We start from the raw sequence: 24,953 nt of genomic DNA, 5'->3' as shown, positions 1-24,953 counted from the left end.
CCCTCTTTTGCCTATTCATATTAATCAGGCAATCATTTACTACTGTTTCTGGAAACATAACCATTCCCACGGCAAAAAATTAGGATAACATTTTTTTATCTGAAAAAAAGGGTGGGAAAAGATGTCTTAAGGATAATAAATAGTTGTGGGGAACAAAAAGGATATATATATATATAGAAGGTAATGTTCTAAATGCCATTAATAAAAACATGTTATTAACATTCCACAGAGTAGAAGGATTCAAACTGCCTTCCATCCCACCCTACAAGTATTGCCACCTTAGTATGGTGTGTTTTGCTCAAAGAAAAACTGTAAATAGCCCATGCTGCCCTTTGAAAATATATTCATAGTAATTATACTGTTATTATTGTTATTTTAATTTTTACATATAAGTAACAATAGGAAAATGTAAGAATATTCTGAGAGTTGTTTCATTTAAAAAATACAGCCAAATTCTGAGAAGGAACTTCTCAAAATGTCTAGATTTTCCACTGCAAATGGATCATCCAAAGCTATTTAGACATTATGAATAAACATGCTCTTTCATAAACTTTTCTATTCTTCCCACTTCTGCTTGGCTTTAGGTATCTTTTCCCACACTTATCCCAGTTACACAGAGCTAGAGCCAGCAGAGAATACTCAGGTGCCTACAAGGTAGGTACTATAGAGCCTAACTAATAGGTGCTGGCCCCCAGAGTGGACTTTAAAAGCTAGATTTAGGCATGTAGGCTTCCTTAAAAAATCATGGGGAGGAATTTAGTTGTGATCTAAAACCTTGCACACTGACTGGAGAGATGTCCAGATCTAGCTAATTTAGCTATGCACAGGATTGAGTCCAGAGTTGACTGAAGAGGCCAAGTTGAGTTCTGCAATTAGAAACATTGCAATGCCACGGTAATTGCTGCAATCCAGTCGATCTCCTTTCTTGAATAGGGACCCGGGTGGGGGAGGGGAGGCTGGGGCTGCTGGCCCCAACAGCCTTATCTGGGGTCCTGGGGACCTCCTGGGGCAGCAGAGGTGCTGAGTCACCTGGTCAGAGTTTGGCTGGCCAGACAATGCATGGGGGGGGTGCTTTTTTTTTTATGCTGGAATCTCCTGGTGTCAAAAAAACCCTCTGCACTGCAAATTAGCAGCACAGCACATGGGTGCACATGCACTGCGTGCAGTTTGTAGCACCTCAAATGGGTTTCCAGTGCCACAAAGCATATGTGTGCACTTATGGGGACATGCCCCCAGTGTGCAGAACCTGGTTGTTATACCTTTATCAGGGGTAGCCCAAAACAGAGCCAGGTTCAGTATCTCTTGATATACCTGCCTTCCTTATAACCTGCCTTCCTTATAACCTTTGCTTTATCAGGAAAACGGTGTAAATCTCCCTAAGATCATATCTTAGATGACTGCCAAAATTTTGCCTTAGAGTATTTACACATTGTCCTGTTGTTTCCCCACTACTGTTCTGTACAAGTATGGTAATTATTTCCCCCTAGTGCACTGTGCATGTTTATTTGCTAATAGCTTACAATAATATAGAAACAAATACAAACTATTAGCTAATAGTCTATGCTGTCTGGTAGAAGTTTTATTGGTATATCTTCTGACTTCAAATTGTACTCCTTGCTCTTTCCAGGTCATTTTGAACCTCTTAGCCATATTATCCTCTTCTCTCTTAAGGTATATGCAGTCAAGATGAAGCACTATGAGGCATCCAGCCTAGGATATGCAGGAAGTGGTCTCAGAGATTCTGTAGGTAGCACCATTCACTCTGTGTTGAGGTTTTTGCAAGGTGTTGGGGGCAGACTGTTGACTTTTGGCTGAAATGCAAATTGGACGTCTTGCCCCTCATAAGACTTCTATATAAACAGGGCACATCTACACATGCAATTAATGTGACTGAATATACTGTAGTTCAATTTGAACCAGAGTTAGCTAATCCTGACCTCACCATCTACATGTGCATTTAAGCGCAGTAATTTACTGTGCTGTTGGATAACACTTGTATCTGACAAGACTATCTGGCAGCACAGTAAATTAGTCTAGTCCACCCTAATTGCCACATGCATGTAAACGGAGATGATTTACTGTGCAGCAAATTAGTCTGCTCTGCATTGAAGTGTCTCGTGTAGATGCACCCACAGATGAGGAAATCCTCCCTGATCATTATACTTGCATAAGTCTGGTATAATGAAGTAGTAAATAGTTTTAGTTTTGAATGAACTAAAATGCTTTGGATGACAATTTGGCCTGCTTTTCACTCCATGTGAATTCAGTGCAGTTCCATGAGTTCTAAGAGAGTGTAGTGCTAGTTTTCCCATCAGTTCATCATTGATACTTGTTCAGAATGAATGCAAAACATAAAATGCTACAAATAAGAATGCTAGCATTTTGTACTCATGAGGCAGATGTGTAACGGATAACATAAAGAGCAGGACAGTAGAAATCAGGCCCAATAACTTAACTAGGTCTATGCTCTCACTTAAATGACCTGTGCTACATATCCATCATTCATCAAATTAGACAATGAGGGATAGCCAAATGCATTAACAAATATTTCTGTTTCTTTATAAATTTCATTTTAATGGCAGCATTTGTTTCCCAAAGCTTAAATCAGAACTGTACTCAAGAGAACTTCCAACTTAGAAATCCACAGCAGTATAAACCTGAGTATACTGCAAAGCTCAACACTGAAAGGCACCGCAAAAGAAAACTGTAATTTAAGTTTTGCATTCTAATTGTCCTTAGGAATCCGTTGGAAAGTTCTGTTTAACAGAAGTAGTCATTACAAAGCTAGAATGAAAAGCAACATTGTCTAGTGATAATATACAGATAGAAATTAGGACTCCTGACACTCCATGGAACCTTAACAGGCCTGAAGAGCTTTTCACAGGGAGAAGGGAAGTGTAGATGGGGAAGAGGTAAACTGGCCTATAGGCATCAGTGAAATAAGGCAATATTCATGCGTCCTGTCCAAGGAAGGGATCACATGGTCCTGAATATGTGTGGCACCATGTGAATACTCCTTTCAGGGAGGTAGAGGTCTCATGGACATCTGTTGCTGATTGAAGGCTGGCAGCAGGATTCCATTGTAGCCTCTAATTGTCCTTGAAGCTATTTCACCAAGGAGCTGGAGCAGGGAGGGAGTAGCAGATCCCAGCATTGGTATGAAGTTACACAGCCCATGTGCAGGGTGCCTTGGTGGCTTGCCTTTAAGAAAAACTCCTTGTGGACTTCTGCCTCGAATGCTGTAAATCAGGGATGTCAAACAGATGGCCCAAAGGTAGATCCACTTGGACATGGATGCTAATGACAGGGCGAAAAAGAAAGGGCTGTGCTGATACAGCCCCACTAGCCCTGCAGCCACTTCTTCTGTGGTTGCCTACCTCACCACTTGTATTGCCTCCACTGTGGCAAGCAGCTACTTGGTCTGCAGCTGTTTGTCCCACCATTGCCAGACCCACCACTGTTGCTGCTTGCTCCCCTGGTGCTGCTGCCTGCCCCTCCTTGCTTCAGCTGCCAGCTCTGCTACAGCTATTGGTACCATGGATCTGGCCAGCGATGATCCCTGTGGTCCAGATCCAGCCCAGAGATGCGGTGAGTTTGACAACCTTCTGTAAATGAGCAGAGGTCCTTTAACTTCCAAAGAACGATGCCTGTTTACATCTTCTGAAGATTTGGCCCATTGACCTCAATAGAAGAAGAAAGCAAAAAATTGTACAAAGTTCCTTTTATGGAAAATATGAAATCAATATGCTGTACTGGCAGAAATACCAAATCAAAGTACATTACTGTAGACACAGTGCTGTCAGATTTCAGAGATGATGCAAGCAAGCACATTTTACATGTCCTATAAAGGTGATTCCCTCAAGTTTTAATGATTCAATTTCCCTTAATTTGGTTCCATTATAAAATATGAGATTATTGAAACAAGGTGTAAAATTGTAGTTATTGAATTGTGGTGGGCAGTGAGCAAGGACTGACAAGGGTCTTTTAGAAAAATGTTAACGTTGTTCTGAGTAGAATAATTATATTTGTATGCCCATAGAGCCATTTTAGTGTTCTTAGCTTTGTAAACAAAGTGAGGAGGAGGAGTGGAGAGGAAAAGCAGGGCTTTTAAGAGCCCCATTTCAGCCACAACAGCAGCAACAATGCAGATGCCTAACAGAATGGTTGGGTAAACCATTTTGAACCCAGTTTCAAACAGGGCTAAATTCCACTAGTGCAAATGGTAGTTGTACTGGCTATACCAGGGATTTCACTGCTACAGCAATATCAGTGCTGTCCATAAAGTCCCTAGTGTACACCAGGCATTATTTCTTTTTCACTGTCACTTCCTGCTGGTGAGTTCTGAGGTTTGGGATATGCTCATAATTCTTCTTAATGACTTCCTTTCTATTTAGGTTGCTCTGTTGCCCTTAGGTTGTATAGCAATGTTTTCCAAAATCAGAAACAATACTTTTCCCCATAAAAACAGGAATAATAATATAAAAGACAAAATATTTCAAATAGGGGTTGGTTTCTGCATTTTTCCCCCAAGTTCAATAGCAGCAGGTACTGAAAATGGACAACCAAGTTATTGTGAATTGTGAATTAGGTCTTCTATACTCCAGTAACATTGTTTTGGTAAGCCAATTTTGGGAAAAGTTAGATAAGCAATGAACAATTTAAAAAAGTAAAGCGAAACTTGTTTGTTCAATATAGGGCTGCAAGCATGAGCAAAATTCAGCATGAAGTGCTATCAACTCAACCTTTTAATACAGTGGCAAAATATTGTTGAGATGTTCTCTAAAATGTCTCTTTGGACTTACTCGCAGGAAGTGCCACGAGTTACAGTGATACCCCAGACTGAACAGACAATCGCTGTTGGGTCTTGAGGGTTCAGGGATTGAGCTGCGGTTTAGAGCAGCTGTGAGTCCGCAGCTACTGTCCCCTACCCCTGCCCCTCCCAGCTTCAGTGTTGTCTTCAGAATGGGAGGAAGGGAAGGGGGTGGATGGAGCTCAGTCTGGAGTTTGCTCAGCTTGTGCTGGAGGGTACGGTGGGTGGACAGAGGCCCGCAGACTAGATGCCATCTCTCTGCAGGCCATATTTGGCCCATAGGCTAGGAGTTGAGCACCCTTGGTTTAGAAGCAATCAGGTAGATTATGAGCCATGAAGTCAAGTGACTCCCTGACTGCTGCCTAAATCAAAATGGTGCTGCCACTTCCAGTTTTTGGGTTTTTTTCAACTTTGTGTGGACCAGGATTCACTACAGTGCACCCCAGCACTATAGTGATGCACCATTGCACTCTGCCTGTGCACCACTGTGCACAGGGCAAAAGGCAGAAAGCTGGTATGTGCCTATAGAGCTACTTGATACTATTTACACCTGCTGTGCCTATGTTTAAGGGGGCTATGTTAGTGTAAAATTAGCTTCCATTTTATTTTATCTTGCACTTTCTTACAGCTCCTTAGGATAATTTATCTCAGTGCAAACTACCTTACCTACAAGCAGAGCTAATGTTAGGAAGTTTTTGTTGTGTTTATAATATTTATTAATTTTCATATAACAATAAAATAAAACCAACAAAATAGTAAAATATAAACTAATAAGTAAAATACAATAAGAAAGCAAAACCAAAGTGTTACAGAATAGATAATTAAACATATGTAACTATAAATTTAGTAAAGAGTAGGGGAAGGAGCAAGCTTGACATTATATACAACCAACTGAAAAATATACATATACATTTAAAGAATACTAAGATGTCGGGAAAATTTAAGGGAATATAAGTGAGCATGAAGTGTAGAATTAACAGAGGGAAATTTGTTGCATCTAAATTTGGTCCATTCACACTAAGGTGTGAATACCACAGTATGGTATGGTATAAATGGAATAGTAATAGTGGTGTATAGTGTAGCATAGTGCAATGTAGTATATAGTATAGACAGTATAATATACTATAACTCCAGTGAAGCATAGTGGGATATCCACTATAGCAGTGATTCTCAACCAGGGTGTCACAGGATGCAACACCATATTAGCACTGTTAGGTCTGCAAACACAATTCTCCAGAGATTTCCAATAAGATTTCTATAGTGATAGAAACATTCTGACCTGTTGGGGTCTGAGGTCTTTGTAGCAGCAGTAGAATTGCTCTATTTTTTCTCAGTCAGGACTCGTGGACAGAGGTGATATCTTTTATTAGACCAACAAGATTTCTGAAACAATTAATTAATTGCAAGCTTTTGGGCACAGACACCCTTCATCGGGCATCAGAGAAAAGATTATAAAAGTTCTCCTGAGTAGAAATCAAAGATGAAGGGTGTTTGTGCCTAACAGCTTGCAATTAAAGACTTTTTTTTTGCACAAATCTTGTTGGTCTACTAAAAGATATCACCTCTGTCCATGAGCCCCGATTGTTTTTTCCTCTAAACCAATACGGCTACAACCTGGATACCTGACACTATTCTGTCTCTGAACTGAAAAAACAAACAAACGAAAAAAGCAAGTGAAAACTAAGTACTGGCATTTTCTGAGGGCCACCTCAAGTCTGACAAACGTCTTGCGTCTAAAAAGGCTGAAATCCCTGCACTGTAGTGACGTGTAGTGTAGGGTCATGTGGGATGTACTATAGTCCGTTGTCACACTAGCTGTGGCTTTCAACCTTCTCAGACTCACTGAAGTCCCCCACTGAAGGACCCCTCCACAACTTGTGTCAACTGAGCAGCCCACCCACTGCAAAAACTAACCTATTTATTACAGTGCTTACCTTCTTTGAGGGGCCGGGCAATGGGGTCAGAGAAATGTGCCCTGAGATATACTTCAGTCCTCACACCTCAGGGCACCCTTCAAAGGATCTCAACACCGTTCAAGGGATCTCATGGTTACCTGGTTGAGAATTACTACACTATAGGTTGGGAGAGTAATCATATGGGGTAGTGGTTGCATAGAGAGATAGGCACAGTAGCATAACATGGCACAGCAGGAAAAACTTTCTTACTAGGAGGGTAGTAAAGCACTGGAAAAAGTTACCCAGGGAGATGGTGGGATCTCCATCCCTGGAGGTTTTTAAAACCCAGCTAGACAAAGCCTTGGCTGAGGTGATGTAGTTGGGGCTGGTCCTGCTTTGAGCAGGGGCTTGGACTAGATCAGTGTTTCTCAACCTGTGGGTCATGACCCAAAAGTGGGTCACAAGAATATATGACGGGGTAGTGAACAAACTTTAAAAAAAGATCAACAAACCTTAAAAAACGATTCTCCTTTAAAGGAGAAAAACATGGGAAACCATGGCTTTTCTCTTGTAGGCTGGCAGAGCTGCAGCCTGCTTGGGGTTCCCCACATGCTGAGGGGCTGGGGGCAGTAGGGAGGGAGTGAGGGGTGCTGGCCATTGATGTCCTGGTACAAAAACAGTTGAGAACCACTGGACTAGATCAGTGGTTCTCCACCTTTTTTTTGTACCAGAACCCATTTGTAAACATCAATGGCCAGTCGCCAGCCAGTGCCACCTCCCGCCCCCCCCAATGTCCCCAGTGTGTGGGGGCATGAGGGGCCCAAAGCAGCGCCTTTCAGGCTGCAGCTCTGCCAGCCTGCAAGGGAAAAGCCACGTTTTTCTCCTTTAAAGGAAAATCCATTTTTAAAGTGTGTTTGCTACCCTTCCATATAGTCTTGTGACCCACAGGTTAAGAAACCCGGGACCAGATGACCAGCTGAGGTCCCTGCCAACCCTCAGGCGCTATGAGGGTGCATAGATACTGCGCGGAGTGCAGACAGTGGCTGCCTGGAGCGCTATGCACTGGAGCGCTTCAGAATAGAGCGCAGCGCAGTGCCCGGGGAGCGCTTGTGGCCGGCTGCAGCCCGCCCCTCCGAGACCTGCAGCCCGGCGCAGCTCAGCCTCCCCTTCCTCCCTCTCCTTCGCCCTGCGCCAGCGGCACGCCGCGCGCTGCCCTCCCCTCCGCTCCCCGCCCCACAGCCATCCCAGCCGCCGCCTCGCCACGGGGTAAGCCTCTTGTGCTGGCGGAGGGAGGGCTCCGACTGCAGGGGGAGGCAGGAGAGGAGCGGACTCAGGCAGGAACCTGCTTCCCGGAGCTGGGAAAATGGCAGCTTTTTTTTTCCTTTTGCAGCGTAGTGCTGCATCGGCCAGGCTCCAGGGCTGAGACAGGTCCCTGGGGCTGATTCTTCATGCCCGTGGCTTCCCCTTGGTGCGCTACCAGGGTGGCACAGCTCCCAGGCAAGGCATGCCTTCAAATGCTCCCCAAATACTAGAGACGGCAATGGTCCTCCCTGCATGCAGGATGCGGGTGGGATTCAGCGTGCTCCGGCACGGGGCAAGGGGGACTGGAATTTCATCTGCATGTCTCCAGATTGCTGTTCCCGACAACAGCCATTTATTCACTAGTCTGAGAGAAATCTCTTTTGCCTGGATTGAACTCTGGCAGCAAAGTCTTCAGTAGTTTTTGTTTTGAAAACACCTTAGTTTTTGAAAGGATTTCACACGATCCCTCAAAGCTTTTTAGAAGGAGCTGCTGGAAATTAAAAGGGTTTAGAATGACTCATACTTCAATTCAACTACAGCTCAAAAAGGGGGAAAATGTAGGTGTATCTATAGCTATACCCATATCTATTTACATATCTATATACTGAAATGTTAAGCAAACTGAAAAGTAAAACAGCAACAATTCAATTAAGGTCAAATTAAATGAAATGTTTTGGTTAACTATCCAGCTCTTAAAAGTGCTTTTTATTTTATTTTTTAAAGCCACCCACAATTTTCACCCAGCTCTCCTAGAAACACTGCAGTAAAGGGTCTGCCTCTTACTTTTTCCACCTTTCTCCACTTTTATGTTCTTAAAGTGAAGAGCAGAAGGAACAGATTTCAAAGACTCCCATCGCTTCAATCCTTCATTTCACTTGGTCCAGGTTTCTGTGGAGTAGTAACATGTCATCAAATCAGAATCTAATCTGCCAGCCTCCATCCCAGGAAATGGCCTGACCTCAGTAATATTTTGAGTGATTACTAGAACAGTTTAGGATTTTCCTTTAATCTTCTTAAGTGAAACATACATAAATAACAGAATATAGAAACCTATGTTACACTTTAAAAAAGACCCCTATTTTCTCTGAAGTAAAAAAAAAAATGCCAGGAAAATGCCCAGTGGCAAATTATTTTACTTTCCTAAGTGTAACTAAAGTTCTGGTGGCTGTGAGTAGGTGGAGCAAAAATGAGGAGTTTTGTAGACCCAAGGAATGTATTATAGATCTTAAGTTCCTAGGCCCCCCATTCTCTCCTTCCCACATACACACACTGGGGGGCTGGGACCTGGGGGCAGTGGGTTGGGAGTGAGGGGCACTGGGTCAGGTCTGGCCATAGCTGCCCATACCCATGCTCGTTCATGTTCGAAATGTCACACGTTGGAGCTTGCTCGATTAATCAAGTCTGTTCCACATTATAATCAGAACGTGTCAGTATTGCCTCACTGCCAGGTGTATTAAGGCCCCGTGCATTTTAAAATGGTCTCAGGGGCACTTCATCTAAATGCCATCAAATGAGCTTTAGATAAAGCATCCTGCAACCATTTTAAAATGTGCGACAATACAACAATACAATACAGTACAACAATCCTAGCTTTGGCAACAATCTGGCTTTGGCAACTGAATCTTTGCAAATGTTTGTCTTCAGTTGTACAATCTTAATAGAAGTAAGAGTAGATATTCCTGTTGTGATAGACAGTCTTTGGCCACGTTGCTTCCTAGCTAAATAACGCTGGAAAAAAGATATAACTTTTCTCTAGAGTCTGTTAATTTTTATATTCAGTATCTCAATTCAATAACATAACATAACAATAAAGTCCGCGTGTCTACTTAATGTATTTATTTCTACATATCTTATGTATCTATTTCCATATATCTCTTTCTGTGTGGCAGCTCTGTATGCAACAAAAAATCTAGACCTATGCAAAACATCACAGCCATACCTGGATCCAACTGTATCCAGTAAGTTTTTCTGTTTTTATCCAAACTATAACAGTTCTTCCAATTAAAAAACAAAGAAGTGCATCTGCTCAAATTCCTCTTCTTGTGTTCTGAAAATGACTAGATTTGTTCTGGAGTGATGTTACAGCCCCGACGGTCCAGGAATTATGTGAAAGGCAAAGATTTTTGGGATTACATCGTTTATGGACCAGGTGCATGACTGTGATAAATGTAAACAAGCTTTCAAGTGCAAAAATATAGAATTTGGGGACCCTGGGCCAAAGCTTGGTATGCTGCACTTAGATCTGAGTTTTCCTTATGGTGCAAGATTTCAGTCTCAAATGTAAATGTGCTTAGGAAACATTGGGCTGAAGACAGTTATCTACTTGCATTGTATTCAAAAGTGGAAGCTTGCATGCCTTAATTTTGACCATCTCGGGGTTTATTGATTATTTCAGAATAATCATCTGATGACAATTTGTACATTGTAAAGTGACCTCTTAGTGCCCTTTCACTTCAGCTAGGGCAGAATTTCTCAACCCATGGGTTATGATCCAAACGTGGGTTGCAAGAATATATGAAAGGGTCATGAACAACCTTTAAAAATGGATCAGACTTTTAAAAACAGATTCTTCTTTAATGGAGAAAAATGTGGGAAACCATGGCTTTTTCCTTGCAGGCTGGTCTGCTTGAGGCCCCCTATTCTCTCCCTCCCACATACACACACTGCGGGGCTGGGGCCTTGGGGCAGTGGGTTGGGGGTGAGGGGCACTGAGTCAGGACTGGCCATTGGTGACGTGTAGGGGGTGGACACAGGTGCATGAGCACCCCCTGAGCATGGTGGTGCACTCCTTACACTGTTGGTGGTGCCTGCAGGCAGTCGCTGCTCGCCACCCCCCTGCCGCAGGTGGGTGGTCAGTGATCACCGCTGGCTGCCACTGCCTCTACTGGTGGTGTCTGCAAGTGGTCGCCGACCCCTGGTTGGTGCTCCCCCCCCACTGCTGCTGACAGCGCCAGTGGTGTCTGTGGGATCTTGCTGCTTACCGCCACTGCGCTTCAGCCGCTGTGCTTCCACCACCGCCGTGCCCCCCACCCAGCTGCCGGGGGCATGTGTTGCTCATGGGACTGACCATCAATGTTTGCAAATGGGTCCTGATACGAAAAAGGTTGAGAACCACTGAGCTAGGGACATGAATATAGAAGAAAGCAGAAGAAATCCTGTGGCTGGAACTTTAGGGTCTAAACATTGGTGCCCTTTGCTTGCTTGTAACTCTTCCTAGCTTCCAGCCCTCTTTAGTGTGTAAGAAAGTCAAGAAGAGTTTATGCATGTTGGAAACTCGATAGGAGGCAGCAGCTGATCTTCCCATCACCAGCCTAAAAATACTCTACAGCAGAGTTTAGAGCTGCTTCAGTAAGTGGAGGAAAATCCTGTCATCAGAATAATATTGATCAGATAGGACAGCGGAGTGAACATTTGGTTTGGTGTTTTGTGTGCGCTAAGGTAAGCTACAGAGTTTGATCTAACATTCAGTAAACAAGTGGGGCATGCAGCAACCTCCCTATTATCTTTCACTAACCCCCTTCTTGTCCTTTCCATTATATCTGTGGGACAAGGTTCTTTGCACTTCCCTGGGGTTACAGCTCAAATCTGTATAACTTTTCCTTCCCAAACTGACATTCTAAAACTTTACCATCCCCTGCTGCTGTTGCATTCTCTTCTGTTATTCATAGGGATAAGTTTCTTCTTAAACTGATTTTACAAGTGTCCTGTAGTAATGTAGGAAATGTTAAATTGTAGCTTGTTTTACAGCTGACGGCATGGCATGCTGGTATTTCAAGCTGCACAAATAGCTGGGTTAAGGAGCTAACATAAAAAAGAAATAAACAGGCAGGATAATTACATGCTAAAGAGAATTCCAAAGGTAGATGTGAATTGCTTTGTAGTGTTAATTTGATCGTTAAGCTCAATTGCAACTATAATCTTAGATTTCATTGCACATTTATTATATGCAGTGTATTTCTGTGTGTTTGGGGCCTGATCCAAAAATCATTGAAGTCAATGAGGTTCTTCCTATAGGCCGTTTGTATACACTTGTAAGTGCTTTGGAAACAGAAGAGTAAATAGAGAAATTTATCACCGCAGGGTTTTAAATAATTTATCGGACTATGAAATATCCCTAAAGTAGAGGGGTCTGGTTAAAATAATGACTAGGAAAATATAAAATGTACAGACTCATTTTTGATAAAATAGATCCCATCCTGTAGCATCAGTAAGAGAGAGGACTGATCGTAGTAAGTCCCAATTGTCAAAGCCAGATCACTTATAGAAGAGAAAATAAATCAAACAAAAATGTTTATATTAGAAAAGGAAAGGGATTTTTGGTAACAATCAGCTTTTTGGCTTTGATCTTGAAATCAATAGTGACAATCAGAATCGGGTCTTTAGAATTCCCGAAGATTTTTGAGCCCATCTTGGTGTTTCCTGTGAAGAATTGAAATTATCTGCCATTTCCTAATTGTCATCTTCACAGTTGTTTACAGAAAATATATTTCAGTGTCTAGCTCTGCGTCTAGACAATCACTGTTCTTGAAGGGCAGCGGCAACATCATGCCCGTTGTTACTTCTTTGTCTTGGACTGTTTTCCACCATAACTTCCTGAAATCTGGAACCATTATTTTCAAACTTCTCTTCCCTAGCAACCATTTAACGAATCTCATTTATATCAGTTTCTATTAACTGCAGCATTACTGAGTTTTTGTACGTTGACACCACCCCAAAAAAGGCTTGGCCAGCCAGCTAGTGGGAGTCTTAGAGTGATATTGCAAATGTTTAGAGGCTTCAAGTTTATTTTTAGACATTGCAAGGTCTCTATGTCTTCAAGATAACTTCCATCATCAAAGTAAATTAGCAAGGCATCAGATTTCAGAATGGAGGAAAGGAGAGCTGGAAGCAACATGCTTCTCACACCATCTTGGGCCTATCTTTTCTACTTCTCTGTACCTCTCCAGCATCTTAGAAGTGCTTGCTCATCCCCTTTGATGGTATTTAATTATTTGAAAAAAGACCATTTTTCAGGAAGAAAAAAATGAACTTGAAAAATTTTGGCCAATTCTAGATTTTTGTAATGAACATGTGTAAAGGTGTCAGTTTAAGTATCTAACCGTTAATCGATAGTTTTCTTATAGTCTAAATGTAAAGGGAAAAAAAGACTTAAAATAATCAGCCACTATTTGCAAAGGTAACATCTACCGCTTTAAACAATAAATAGCTCTCACATGATTTAGTGAACAGCATAATGTCAAATTTCTCCCTTGGCTGATGTTCCCTCTTACCACATTCCCTGGACTGAAATTAAAATGTTAGTTGGCCTATCCATGTGCAGCGTGACCGCTCCAACACACTGTAATTTTACAGTGCATCGGAGCAGGCTTGATTAATCGTGTCTGCTGGAGTGTGCTAATTACCGTGCTCCAGCAGACTCTAGTGTCATGCGTATCAGCATGTCCACGCTTGTTTGACGAGCTTTAGTTAAAGCGCTCCCACTGCCATTTTTCTGTGAGGGGATGCTGATCCACATGACACTCCAGACGCTTTAATTAGAGCAGTTCTTGGAGCCCCCCCACACTCCCAGACCATGTGTATAAACACCCTTAGAGTCTACCTTTTCCATTTGGCAACATTCTTCTGAAACAAAGGTAGAACCAGGTAGTATCAGCAGTGAAGCTGGAGCGCTATGATATATATCAGGACTATCCAACTACTGCCCTCTGGGGTGCACATGGCCCTCAAGGGGTTAAACTCCTAATTCAGGTGCTTCTCCACTCCCTGCTGCTGCTGGTGGAACTGGAATCTATGCCAGAGGTGTCAAACGCAGCTGGCCCCGTGGGCTGAATGGGTGGTGTGGGGCTCAGTCCACCGGCAAGATGAGGCCCATCTCTGCCTGCACACCTGAGTCAGCACTTGCCCAGGCCAATCCAAAATGTTCCTAGTAAGCACCTCATGTGATATGGGCCTGGTCCAGCTCTGTGGGTGGATCAATGAGCAGCAGCAGGGGCCAGGTTATGGGATTCCGTTGGCCAGATTTAGCCCATGGGCTGTATGTTTGACACCCCTGATCTATGTGATAGAACTGCAAGTGTCTAACTATGATGTAGGCTCTATACAGCTAACAGAAAATCCCCAGCTTTATACATCTGAGCAGTTAGAATAAGAAAACCTTGAATTCTTTTTTTGCTATCTAGATTTACTGGAACAGTATTATAAAATTAGGCATGTTATGAATGTCTTCCCTCTTACTTGAAAAGCAGGGGTTGGTCACTGTGAAATGGAGGGCACTAGACTAGATAAACCTTTGGCACGTTCTGGCTAACAAGGAGCATTCTCATTTCACACTTTGAACATTCTATTTTCTTGTGGAACCATGTCTTTCCCAATAACTGAAGAATGGAAAATCTATTATTTGATTTCTGGATTCCAGTTTATTACTATCAGGCCTCGCTGACTAATAGGAGCCAAAAACACACAGATAGTGAGTGACTCATTATACATTAGAATCCAGGTTCATCCTGCTTTCCAGAACCAACCTAACTGCAACAGCCTCTTCAACTGTTTCAGAATATAGTCATATTATCTATGGGGAAAGGAAATAAATTCCCAGCAGAATTCCCATGGACTTCTGACCTTCCAAAGAAAATGATGCAACATTTCATATTGTCTGACTACCATTACTGTTATGTTCTCTTAAAGGGAAATGTGAAGATGAAAACGAACAACTTATGCATGTTTTTAAAAGTCCATTTTGTGTGTTGGTAATAAGTATGTAGTTAATTGAACAGAATGCATTTTAACATCATATTTGGCTTTCACTATTAACTGTATGTGGCTTGATTGTGGGTTTGCATTTCATCAGTGGCAGAAAAACTGCAGGTTCATTTACATAGTTGATTATAGATGAGGGGTTAAATTCTTCACAGAAGTAAATTCCATTGAATGTTACATGGAGATTCTATCAGATTTAGGCCTTAATCTCACGTGCATTTAGGACTTAGATTTAACAGTGAATATAACTTCATAGACTTCAATAGAATTACTCTTGTGCATAAAGTTAAGAGCTTGCATAGGTTTGCTGGATGTGGGCCTTACTGTGACCCTGAGTCATGCTCAGTTTCTACATTTCATCAACCAGTGCTTTCCTGTTGTGTTTGGAATATGTTTAAATTTTTCAAAATCTTTTTACTGAAACTTTTGGAGATTGTTGAGATTATGGTTTGCAAACCCTCCTAATGTATTGGCTTTTAGCAAAAGTCAAAATTTGGGTCTAAAATGTCCTTTTGTATTTTTTTAAAATGTGATTTTTGTGTTCATTCAGCAGCAATTCACAAGCTAAATCTTGCTTACTTTTGTGTCAGGCAAGGAAGAAGGATTTGGCCTATTCACATGTAGTAAAGTTTATGTAACTCTCTATTGTTCTGATTTACCAAAACTCTTATACTTAAGCTCTGTTGACTTCAGTGGGATCTAGGTATGTGCTTAGTTAAAAGTATAAGTTGGGAAACTCAACTTTTCCCCAGAGATCCTGGGGGCATGCTTTGTAAGCAGGGAAACCTTCACTTTTCTTGCTTACTAAGACATGTCCCAGAGATCCTGGGGGCACTTCTGGGTATGCAGTGAATCTTTCCCTGCTTACATAGAGGTGCCCTGGAGATCTTGAGGGTGCAACTCTGTAAGTGGGGAAACTTGGGCACGCACTCACAGGGCTTGAGGGGCCCGATTCAGGGCAGGGAGTTCTCAGGGTGTGCAGGACCGAGTCCCTCAAACCCTGGGAGAACCCTTTGCCCATTGTACCACAGCATCAATGGGTGATGTGTGTTTTGCCCAATGAAACAAATCAGCTGTATTGGAACATGGCATGGCATAGTTGATCCACTTGATTTGGCAATGTCTATTTTTAGCCTATGTATTTCAACACATCAGGAGAATTGGGGCTTTTGTGGGTTTCTATCAGGGATAATGACCAGGACTTGGACATTTGGGGTTCAACCCTAAAGGCTGCGGACAGAAATTACACATAACTGGTTTAAGTGATCAGAAACCAGTTCAAATCTGTAACATAACAGAAGTTCAGTGGACATTAACCTTTTTCAAAATGACCAAAACTGGTTTAAGATAAACCTGGATGAATGTAGTATCAGACTTAACTGATTTAGGTTAACTCGGTTTATTGAACTTCTGTCCCAGATTCCCTCCAGATTCAAGTCAATTCACAGTCCCCCAGCATCCCAGGATGCTTTATACCTCCCTTGCAAACCGTCCCCTTCCTGCGGGGAGGAGGGGCTGGCCTTTGCCCAAGCTGTCTTCTCTAGTCAATCAGGGAGACACGCTTCTTGCCTCAGCCACTTCAGGCATGTGGTTGCATTTCCAGAGCCAAAAGTGAATGCCTGTTCACTTGCTTATCAGTTCAATTTTTTGATTATCCTGTGAAGATTGAATTGATTCAGCCTCAGGATTTTTGGCTGTCTGTACTTAGCCAAAGGGTCATAAGTCAGGGGATCAGGACTAGAAAAGGTCATGAGGCAGGAGTCAGCAGTGAGGAAGCGGGGACCCAGGTTGGAGTCAGGAATAAGGAGTCAGAAGCCTAGGGCTGCACAGGAAAGTACTAGTCCTCTTGAGTAGACTGCTGGACACCAAAAGAGCTACTACTTGTAAGGTGGCTGCCACATGCATGCAAGCTACTAGGGCTAACTGTGAGTAATTACCCACTTGGGTAATTATAGCCAGCTAAGGGCTAATTAGGTTGCTTGCTTCCCTGAGACTCTTGATAGTTTTAACCTCCAGTGCCTTTGATTTGTAATTTAAATTTATGTATTAAAGTAGGGGTGTCAAATTCATGCCGGGCTCCTGGGTGGGGGCGGGGAGGGGAGGAGCTTCTCGCATGCCAGAACCATGAAGAGGAACCAATTGTGGTAGGGCTGTGTTTGGGTGACAGCGTGGGTCTGGGAATGGGCAGCAGTGCAGAGACACATTCAAGTGGCAGTGTGGGTCAGGGGGTCTGTTATCCATGGCCATGTCTGAATTCTGTGGCAGACCATGCCCAAACTTTCAGTAGCCTCCCAGATAATCAGTGGGCTGAATGCTACTGTTCCACAGGCCAGATTTGGCCTGCAGGCCATGCATTTGATACCCCTGTATTGGAGAAAAGTTATTGTAGCAACACAAATATTCATGAATATAGTAAATTGTATATGTTGTAGAGAAGAAGTGTGTAAGAACACATTTCAATTTCAGTCCTGCTTGATCCTCCTACAAATATTAATGAATAAATTATCCTCCATGTTGTGGTAGTGTTGGGATGTGATATTCTTTTTCTGTTCCATCATCTAAGTGGCCTTTGGATCTAATGGTCTGGATGGCCAAATAGCAGTAGAATGTGGAACACCAAATGATAACAATGTCACCCGTAGCTTTAAGCACAGAGAAAAGGTGGATGAACATTGGATCAAATGGAGCCTAACATTTATTTGCAGAGTATAGTCATTGAATGCTTTTAATAGTAAATAAGACTTTAATTTTGTATACAGATATGTATACACTTAAAGTGCGTATGTGTTTGCAGAATCACATGTAAGTTTATCAAAGTATTCTGCAGTTTGCTCTAAAAAAAAAGCCTTGATCATGTCTTTTTATTTTTATACTCACCTCAAAGGAATATAGAAAACTTTGGCAATCACCTTGACTGTTTTTTGTTTCTCTTGTGTCTTCTGATTTGTAGCAATAAGGCTGTCTGGAAGCAATGAAACTCGCATTTTGTGGTAATGATAACCCTGCTGCCTATAATATCAGTGCTGGTGTCCTGAGAAATGTCTGCTTCGTGGATGCTCTCAACCTGGTTCCCCATGTCTTCCTGTTATTTATCACCTTTCCAATTTTGTTTATTGGTGAGTCATCCATTCTGAGCTCCTAACCCTGGAAATGTTTAGAGTAGAGCACATGTCTAATTGCAGGATGGTCTTTTTATGTCATAGGACTGGTGCAACCCATTTAACTTAGAGACTTTGTATTACTTTAGTTCTGATAAGGAAGAGAGAAAACTGGGGAAAAAAGAGGCACATTGAAGAGATGTTTAAACAGGAGTGTGCTAGAACTAGAAGACTTGATGCCTATCCCCTTGAATTTCTTGATATTTTGACCTTGAGTGGATCCAAACAACAAAATTAGATCCAGATTCTTTCAAACTTGGGAGATGTCTCTCACCGATTTGAATTTGGCAGGTTGCATCTCTCCCTGTTACTCGCTGGTAAGAGCTAGAACAGTGAATCTGAGTTACATTGACATTTAGTGGAGTTCAGAATAGATCCAAATTTGCAGCTTGAATCTGTCACATGATACATTATGGATTTAATAATTCACTCCTATAACAGCATTTGTAACCTAGACAAGAGTAAATACATTTATTCTATGGTAATGAAAGCAGGAGATGGTCTTTAGAACATAACACCTTTAGAACATTTCAGACAGTGCAATCAGTTTCATTTACATGCTCTTCTTATATAAAGTCCCAGTCTGATGATGAAATGTATGCTGTTTATTCTGTCACAAATAGAGTTGCTTTCCTGATTCACTTCTTCAGGAGTTGCTGCATTTTAATCCATGAAACATTCCCTACTATGCAGTCTCCAGAAGGGTTTGTTACCTTTATAAAATAAATTCTTTGTAGAGAAAAAGTGCTGTACACCTCTTTGATATATCACTGTTATTCTGGACAGTTCTAAGAAACAGCTTTTCTTTGCAAAGGGAACAAAGCAAAACACATATTTTCTCACACAGAGAAATAAGGATTGCAATGCATTACATTACCTACATGTTTCTCTTTATACTTGTAAACTATCCATTTACTTCAGTGAAACATATACATGAGTAAAATGATATCTGGCTCTATATAGACACATAATATGTTTTAAAAATATATATAATATTTGCCTTTCCCTTTACTTAAAACAAAAGTGGAACATTTTTTGTGGCAAAAACCCTCTCTAGAAAAAAAAGAAAGAAAATACAGTTTCCAGAGACAAAAATGTACCATATATGTGCTTAAAACGGCTTGGCTTTTGCTGAAGCTAAAAGCCATACAGACATCTATAGTAATGAGCGAGCACAAAAACTAAAATGAGAGCTGGAATGTGTGATGTACATTTATACAATCACTTTGAAAATATGAATCAAAAGAATACTGGGAGAGAAAAGGCAAGAAGTAAGACTGGAGGAAAGGCTTCAGGAGGTTTTATAGGAAACCTTGGGTGAGTAGACTTGGGAAAAAAATATATTACTGTCCTACAAGAACTTTTAAGATTTTTGAAAATGTTTTCCAGCTCCAAATCAGGATGAATAGTTGAAATCTCAAAAAACTTCATGAAGTAATCCTCTGGAAAAAAAGGATTGGATTACAAACATTTTCATTCTTACTCACTTTTTATTTTTATTATTATTATTACTCTTGTTACTATAGTTGCAGTCATTATTTTAATTGTTTTACATTATCATTATTGCTATTATTATTAATAGGAATAATAATTGAAAATATATATAGTCATAACTGTTATTAATAATACTGCTTGTAGTAATTTTTGTCCATACAAAACCAACATGATACTTTTTGGTTTTGAAAATGTTGAAAAGATGTGTTATAAGAATTTTGATTTTTTTCCAGCATTTTTTTCAAATCAGGAGATTCATCAACACAAACCTTTATCTTCAGACAGTTCCCATTTCATCCCTTTGGCATTTTCTGATGGGAAAAAAAAATAGTCTGAACATTTCTGAGCCATTTTTTATTGAAGGTAGAGAAGACATGGTCCTAAAGTCAAGCTATGGTTGACTAAAACCAAGGAGATTATTTTAGAAATATTTATGTAGGAGGCATTTGGGTCTAAGGCTTTTTGAGAAAAGTGCATTTACTTATTAGAAAGGTAACTTGCCAATATTTGTCTGTGTTAGTATGTGTAGATATTTACACAGATTAGCTTATAAGCAAATGTATATGGTATTGTACAAAACATTGCTGAGGAGGTTGCATTCTGTGCCTTTAATTAGAGTTGAACATTAGGGGTGTGCAAAATGGGCCATACTAGATCCGGGTTTGGCCCGAATCGGGGACAGTGATTCAATTCGTTGATTTGGATCACTGTCCCGATTTGATTCAGCCAAATCCAAATCTGAAGATTTGATGATGTTTCGGAGAATCAGCGATTTGGCCATACACTCTGCTTTAAATGTTTTTCTACATACTTCAAGGTTCCAGGTGTGCATCGTGAATGCTGCAATGGTGGGGTGGATGGAGTGTCACACAGGAGTGCGGGGGGGACCCCTGCGTGCTTAGTGGTGAACCTGGAAGTGGACCAGAAGTACTTCCAGCCCATTTCTGGGTCTGCCACTGAGTACACGGGGGACCCCTCTTCTGTGCTTGCTCAGCTTGGCAATCAGCCATAGCGGGATCCCGGGTGTTCCCCCAGACCCAGAAGGCACCAATTGCCGAGCCAGGGGGTGGGAGGGTGTCCCCCGCGTACTCCCTGGTGGACCTGGAAGTGCTTTTGGTCCACTTCCAGGTCCACTGCCGAGTGCACTGGGGACTGCCCCCTGTGCTCCCATGGGGCGCTCCATCCACCCCAGCATCTCAGCATTCACAAGCTGCCTGGTGCCTTGAGGTATGTGAAAAAAACATTTAAAGCTGTGTGTATGTATGAATCGTTGAATCTTTCCAAATGTCTCCAAATTGATTTGGAGGGTTCCGATTTGATCTGGAGAGATTAAAGGGTCTCTTGATTCGATTCGGATTCGGAAAATCAAATCAGGCCGAATCTTCGCTGAATTGAATCAGCGACCAAAGCTTCGCAGAGCCCTATTGAACATGCTTCATACCTTCCAGACTTTGCCCCATTGTATAGCCTTACGTAGATTTTGATAATCAGCTTATTTATGCTTGCTTGGCATGGATAGGCATGGGATGTACCTATCTCAGCATCCTATCATATTTTAAAGCATATCAGAGCTTTAAATGTGATGGAACAAGCCAATTTTTCAGTTCTTTAACCACTGGGAGGAGTTAAATATTTTTTAGAATTTCTGACTCCCAGTCAGTTTAGTATTCTAGGAAATGTCTTATGGCCTTTTGAGGAAACTCATAAAATATTTCAAGGAAAGGCCCTAGCTCATCAGTGTTTCCACTTATTTTACTGTTGATTCAGCAAGGAGATATGAAGTAACGAAGCTTATTGAGAAGGGACTTAGGAAGAATTCAGTGGCTTCACTGGGTGCATCTCACCTTCTCTCTGCACTGTGATGGCAAATGCTTGACTTGCTTATTAGGGGTGTGCGAAACGGGCCCTCTTCGATTCAGATTTGGCCCAAATCAGGGACAGTGATTCGATTAGTTGATTCGGATCACTGTCCCCGATTTGATTCAGCCGAATCCGAATCTGAAGATTTGAAGCTGATTCAAAGAATCAGCAATTCGGCCATAGACACAGCTTTAAATGTTTTTTCTACATACCTCAAAATACCAGGTACAGCTTGTGAATGCTGCAATGATGGGACAGATGGAGCATCCCACAGGAGCATGGCCCCCCCCCCAGCGCATGCTCAGTGATGAACCCGGAAGTGGACTGGAAGTACTTCTGGTCCACTTCCAGGTCCACTGCTGAGCACACAGGGGACCCTCCCCCCCAGTGCCTCCTGGCTCAACGATCAGTCCCTGGGTGCTCCCCCAGACCCAGGAGGCACCAGTCGCTGACCCGGGGGGACACAGGCCCTCTCCCCCACGCGCTCCCCAGTGGACCCGGAAGTGGACCGGAAGTGCTTCTGGTACACTTCTAGGTCTGCTGCTGAGCACTTTTCCCTACCACCCCACTCCTGTGGGACTCCATCTGCCCCACCATCGCAGCATTCATGAGCTGCTTGGTACCTTGAGGTATGTAGAAAAAACATTTAAAGTTGTGTCTATGGCCAAATTGCTGAATCTTTCCAAATCTCTCCGAATCGATTCAGAGGGTTTCAGTTTGATCTGGAGAGATTAAAGGGTCTCTTAATTCGATTCAGATTCGGAGATTTGGCCACCAAATAGGGCCAAATGTCTGCTGAATCAAATCAGTGACCAAAGCTTTGCACAGCCCTATTAATTATGGATTAGCCTGGAAAAGTGGTCTGTCATGGGGCTTCCACTGTTACTCTTCCATCTTCTTTGTGATAAAATCAAATATAATTTAATGACACTGCTCCTTTGTTTGAAAAGGGACTGCCACAGATAAGTTTTGGTTCAGATTCAATTCACATTTTGTGCATCTTTTGTTCTAACACACACAGCTCCATGCTTCAAACGCTGCTACAGAAGCAGTACAGAATTGGCAGCAGCTTCTGCAGAAGTTATTTCACTTTTTTATACATGCTGGACTTTTCAGTTGATGCAGTTCCAAGGATCTTGACTACAAAAAAGTCATGCTATAAATCTTCCTTTCTTTGGCTTCGCTTTTGGAAAGTTTGTTGCCCAGCTATTAGATAGCAGTGGGCGTGACCTATTGATTATTGGAGCTGAGGAGAAGGAGCCAGAGTGCTAACTAGCTGCATGATCTTTTCTCTCTTTTTTTAAATTTTGTTTTACAGGCTGGGGAAGTCAAAGCTCCAAAGTCCAGATACATCACAACACATGGCTGCATTTCCCTGGACACAACCTCCGGTGGATTTTGACATTCACCCTCCTGTTCGTGCATGTCTGTGAGATAGCAGAGGGCATAGTTTCAGATGCGTAAGTGGCTGTGTCTGGTATGGAGTCTAGCTAATTGCATGAACAGTGCAAGAAAGCTGTTTATAAGGCATAAATGGCTAGGGATCTCCTTCACAGCCTTTCTAAAGTTTTAAAGGGGTCAAGATGAAGCAGTTTTATTTAGCACTTTATTATCTCCTTCTTGAGGTACTACACCTGCCCTAAATTTATAGCTACCAATTTATAAAACCTCTAAACATGGAAAAAAAATCCCATAAAGCCCAGTTGCATTTATACTGCATTTCACGTTTCTTTTTAAGACAAATGAAATCTCGACACCTGCATCTCTTCCTACCAGCTATAATTGGATTTGTGGCTGCCACAACATCTATAGTCTACTACCATAATATTGAAACATCTAACTTTCCAAAATTACTGCTAGGTAAGTAGTTCATGGTACTGTTGTTGTTTTCAAAAGTCATCAGATTATTCAAGATTCTTTTTTCAAAATAAGTTTGGGGAGGTCTGTAAAATTCATAAAAAGCCTGGGAAAAAATTCTGCTTTTGAAATTTTTATGGTTTACACTCCTGTTTCTTTTCTCCCTATAATGCAACACTTGCACACTTGTCTAAGTGGATTAAAATGAAAAACTGGCAATTCCTGAGAGGCAGGTTATCGTTTTAATTTTGTAGACACATTTTCAAAAATAGATTCAACATATACAGCTGACAATTTGTACTCGTTTGGTTTCCATAGCTTAAAAGCCACCATCTATTTTTCAGTGAAAATAAGTTTTATTTTACCCATAAGAAAATAATAAAAGCCTGATATCAGACTCATTTAGAGGGACCTTTGTGTCCATGTAGAGCCTCATTGACTGCAGCTGGCCTTTGTCCAGGGTATGATTACAAGATAGGACCCAAAGAAAGAAAAAAATGTCTCTGTGAAATGGAGCACAGTGCAAATCTCTCCCTTCTCTAGATCATCCATTTTGAGTAATGTCACTGTTTCCTACCTCACAGTTTACCAGTTTGTGCTCCATGACATGACAGCTACAATAACAGATGCAATACTCATAAAATAATCCCACTCTGAATAGTATAGAGCTGCAGCATTGGTGAAGTTAAAACACATTGTTTTAAAATTATGTTTCTTTTCTTGTTTGCTTCACAGCTCTCTTTCTTTACTGGGTTATGGCCTTTGTCGCCAAAACCATCAAGCTGGTCAGATACTGTCAAGAAGGTGTGACATTCTCTCAGTTGCGCTTCTGTATCACTGGAATTATGGTCATTCTTTATGGGTTGCTGATGGCTGTGGAGATCAATGTCATTAGAGTTAGGGTATGTGTTTTTTATTAGGATTTGAGAAGACATAAAGCCATATCTTGGAGTAAGAATGGGGATAAATGTTAAACTACAGTGACACAAATTTTGGCACCAGTACAGCAAAGCACTTAAGTACATGTTTATATTTAATCATGGAAGTATTTCCACTAAAGTCAGTGAGGGCAATCACATGATCACAATTAAAATAAGGTATATTTATTGGAGCAGGCTTAGCATGCTAAAGAAATCTCCCCCTCATCCATTATCACTAGGGGTGCAGACAGAAGTGACAATTTTCACCCGATCTGGCCACAGGAAGCAGTCTATAGCCGTGACCAAACACAAGTGTGCAACTGCAGACAGCTTCAAAAATGGCTGATCGTGTGAAAATCTGACCCCTCATTGCATGTGGTATCAGATAAAGACGTTTCAAAATGTAGTGTCTTCTGTAACTTGTGTCTGTGGAGCTCCCAGCCTGTTGCTGTTTTCAGAATGGGAGGTGGGGGGGGGAACAGAGGGAGCTCAGTCTCAGGGGTTTTCAGCCCCCTCTAGAGGGTAGGGCAGGTATATTGGAGCCCCCTTGAGGTGAGGGGGCTCCAATTCACCCACCCCACCCTTCAGCACCCACCTGGGAGCCCCAAGAACAAGCTCCCTCTGCTGTTTTCTCCCCTCCCATTCTGAAAACAGTGAGCATCACTGGCAGAGCCCTGGCTGTTGCTATGGGAACCTGGCTGCAGGCCCCTGCCCCATAGATTCCCCTCCCCACTGGAACCAACAGTAAACTTCTGTTTGGTCTGGAGTAACATTGTAACTCAGAATGCTTTGCAAAGAATGCTTTTCAAAAAATACCGCTGACTTACCTGCCCCTCTGGCAGGGAGGGGAGGGCAAGCTGCCAGTGGGTGGAGCAGTCCCTGGGTTGTGGGGGGGCTTTCC

General features: G+C 42.0%; 1 protein-coding gene across 8 annotated transcripts in view; it reads left to right on the top strand.

The window, feature by feature from the left end:
- Positions 1–7,837: 7,837 nt before the first annotated feature.
- ABCC9 (ATP binding cassette subfamily C member 9) overlaps positions 7,838–24,953 on the top strand; it is a 141,432-nt gene continuing 124,316 nt past the window's right edge. For 6 of the 8 annotated variants that reach the window (XM_006027347.3, XM_025208522.1, XM_014521658.2 and 3 more), the window contains exons 1-5: positions 11,294–11,445; positions 17,714–17,879; positions 22,594–22,735; positions 23,014–23,135; positions 23,868–24,034. In XM_006027347.3, coding sequence (XP_006027409.1) covers positions 17,735–17,879; positions 22,594–22,735; positions 23,014–23,135; positions 23,868–24,034 — 576 coding nt within the window. In that variant the 5' untranslated portion in view covers positions 11,294–11,445; positions 17,714–17,734. Of the gene's footprint in view, positions 7,972–9,896; positions 9,966–11,293; positions 11,446–17,713; positions 17,880–22,593; positions 22,736–23,013; positions 23,136–23,867; positions 24,035–24,953 lie in introns of those variants that run through there. The other 2 variants (XM_025208520.1, XM_025208521.1) reach the window with 2 other exon arrangements.

Source organism: Alligator sinensis, unplaced genomic scaffold, assembly GCF_000455745.1.
Source record: "Alligator sinensis unplaced genomic scaffold, ASM45574v1 scaffold517_1, whole genome shotgun sequence".
Taxonomy (NCBI): Eukaryota; Metazoa; Chordata; order Crocodylia; family Alligatoridae; genus Alligator; species Alligator sinensis.
Note: the sequence above shows the minus strand (reverse complement) of the source record. Positions and strands in the feature narration are given on the sequence as shown.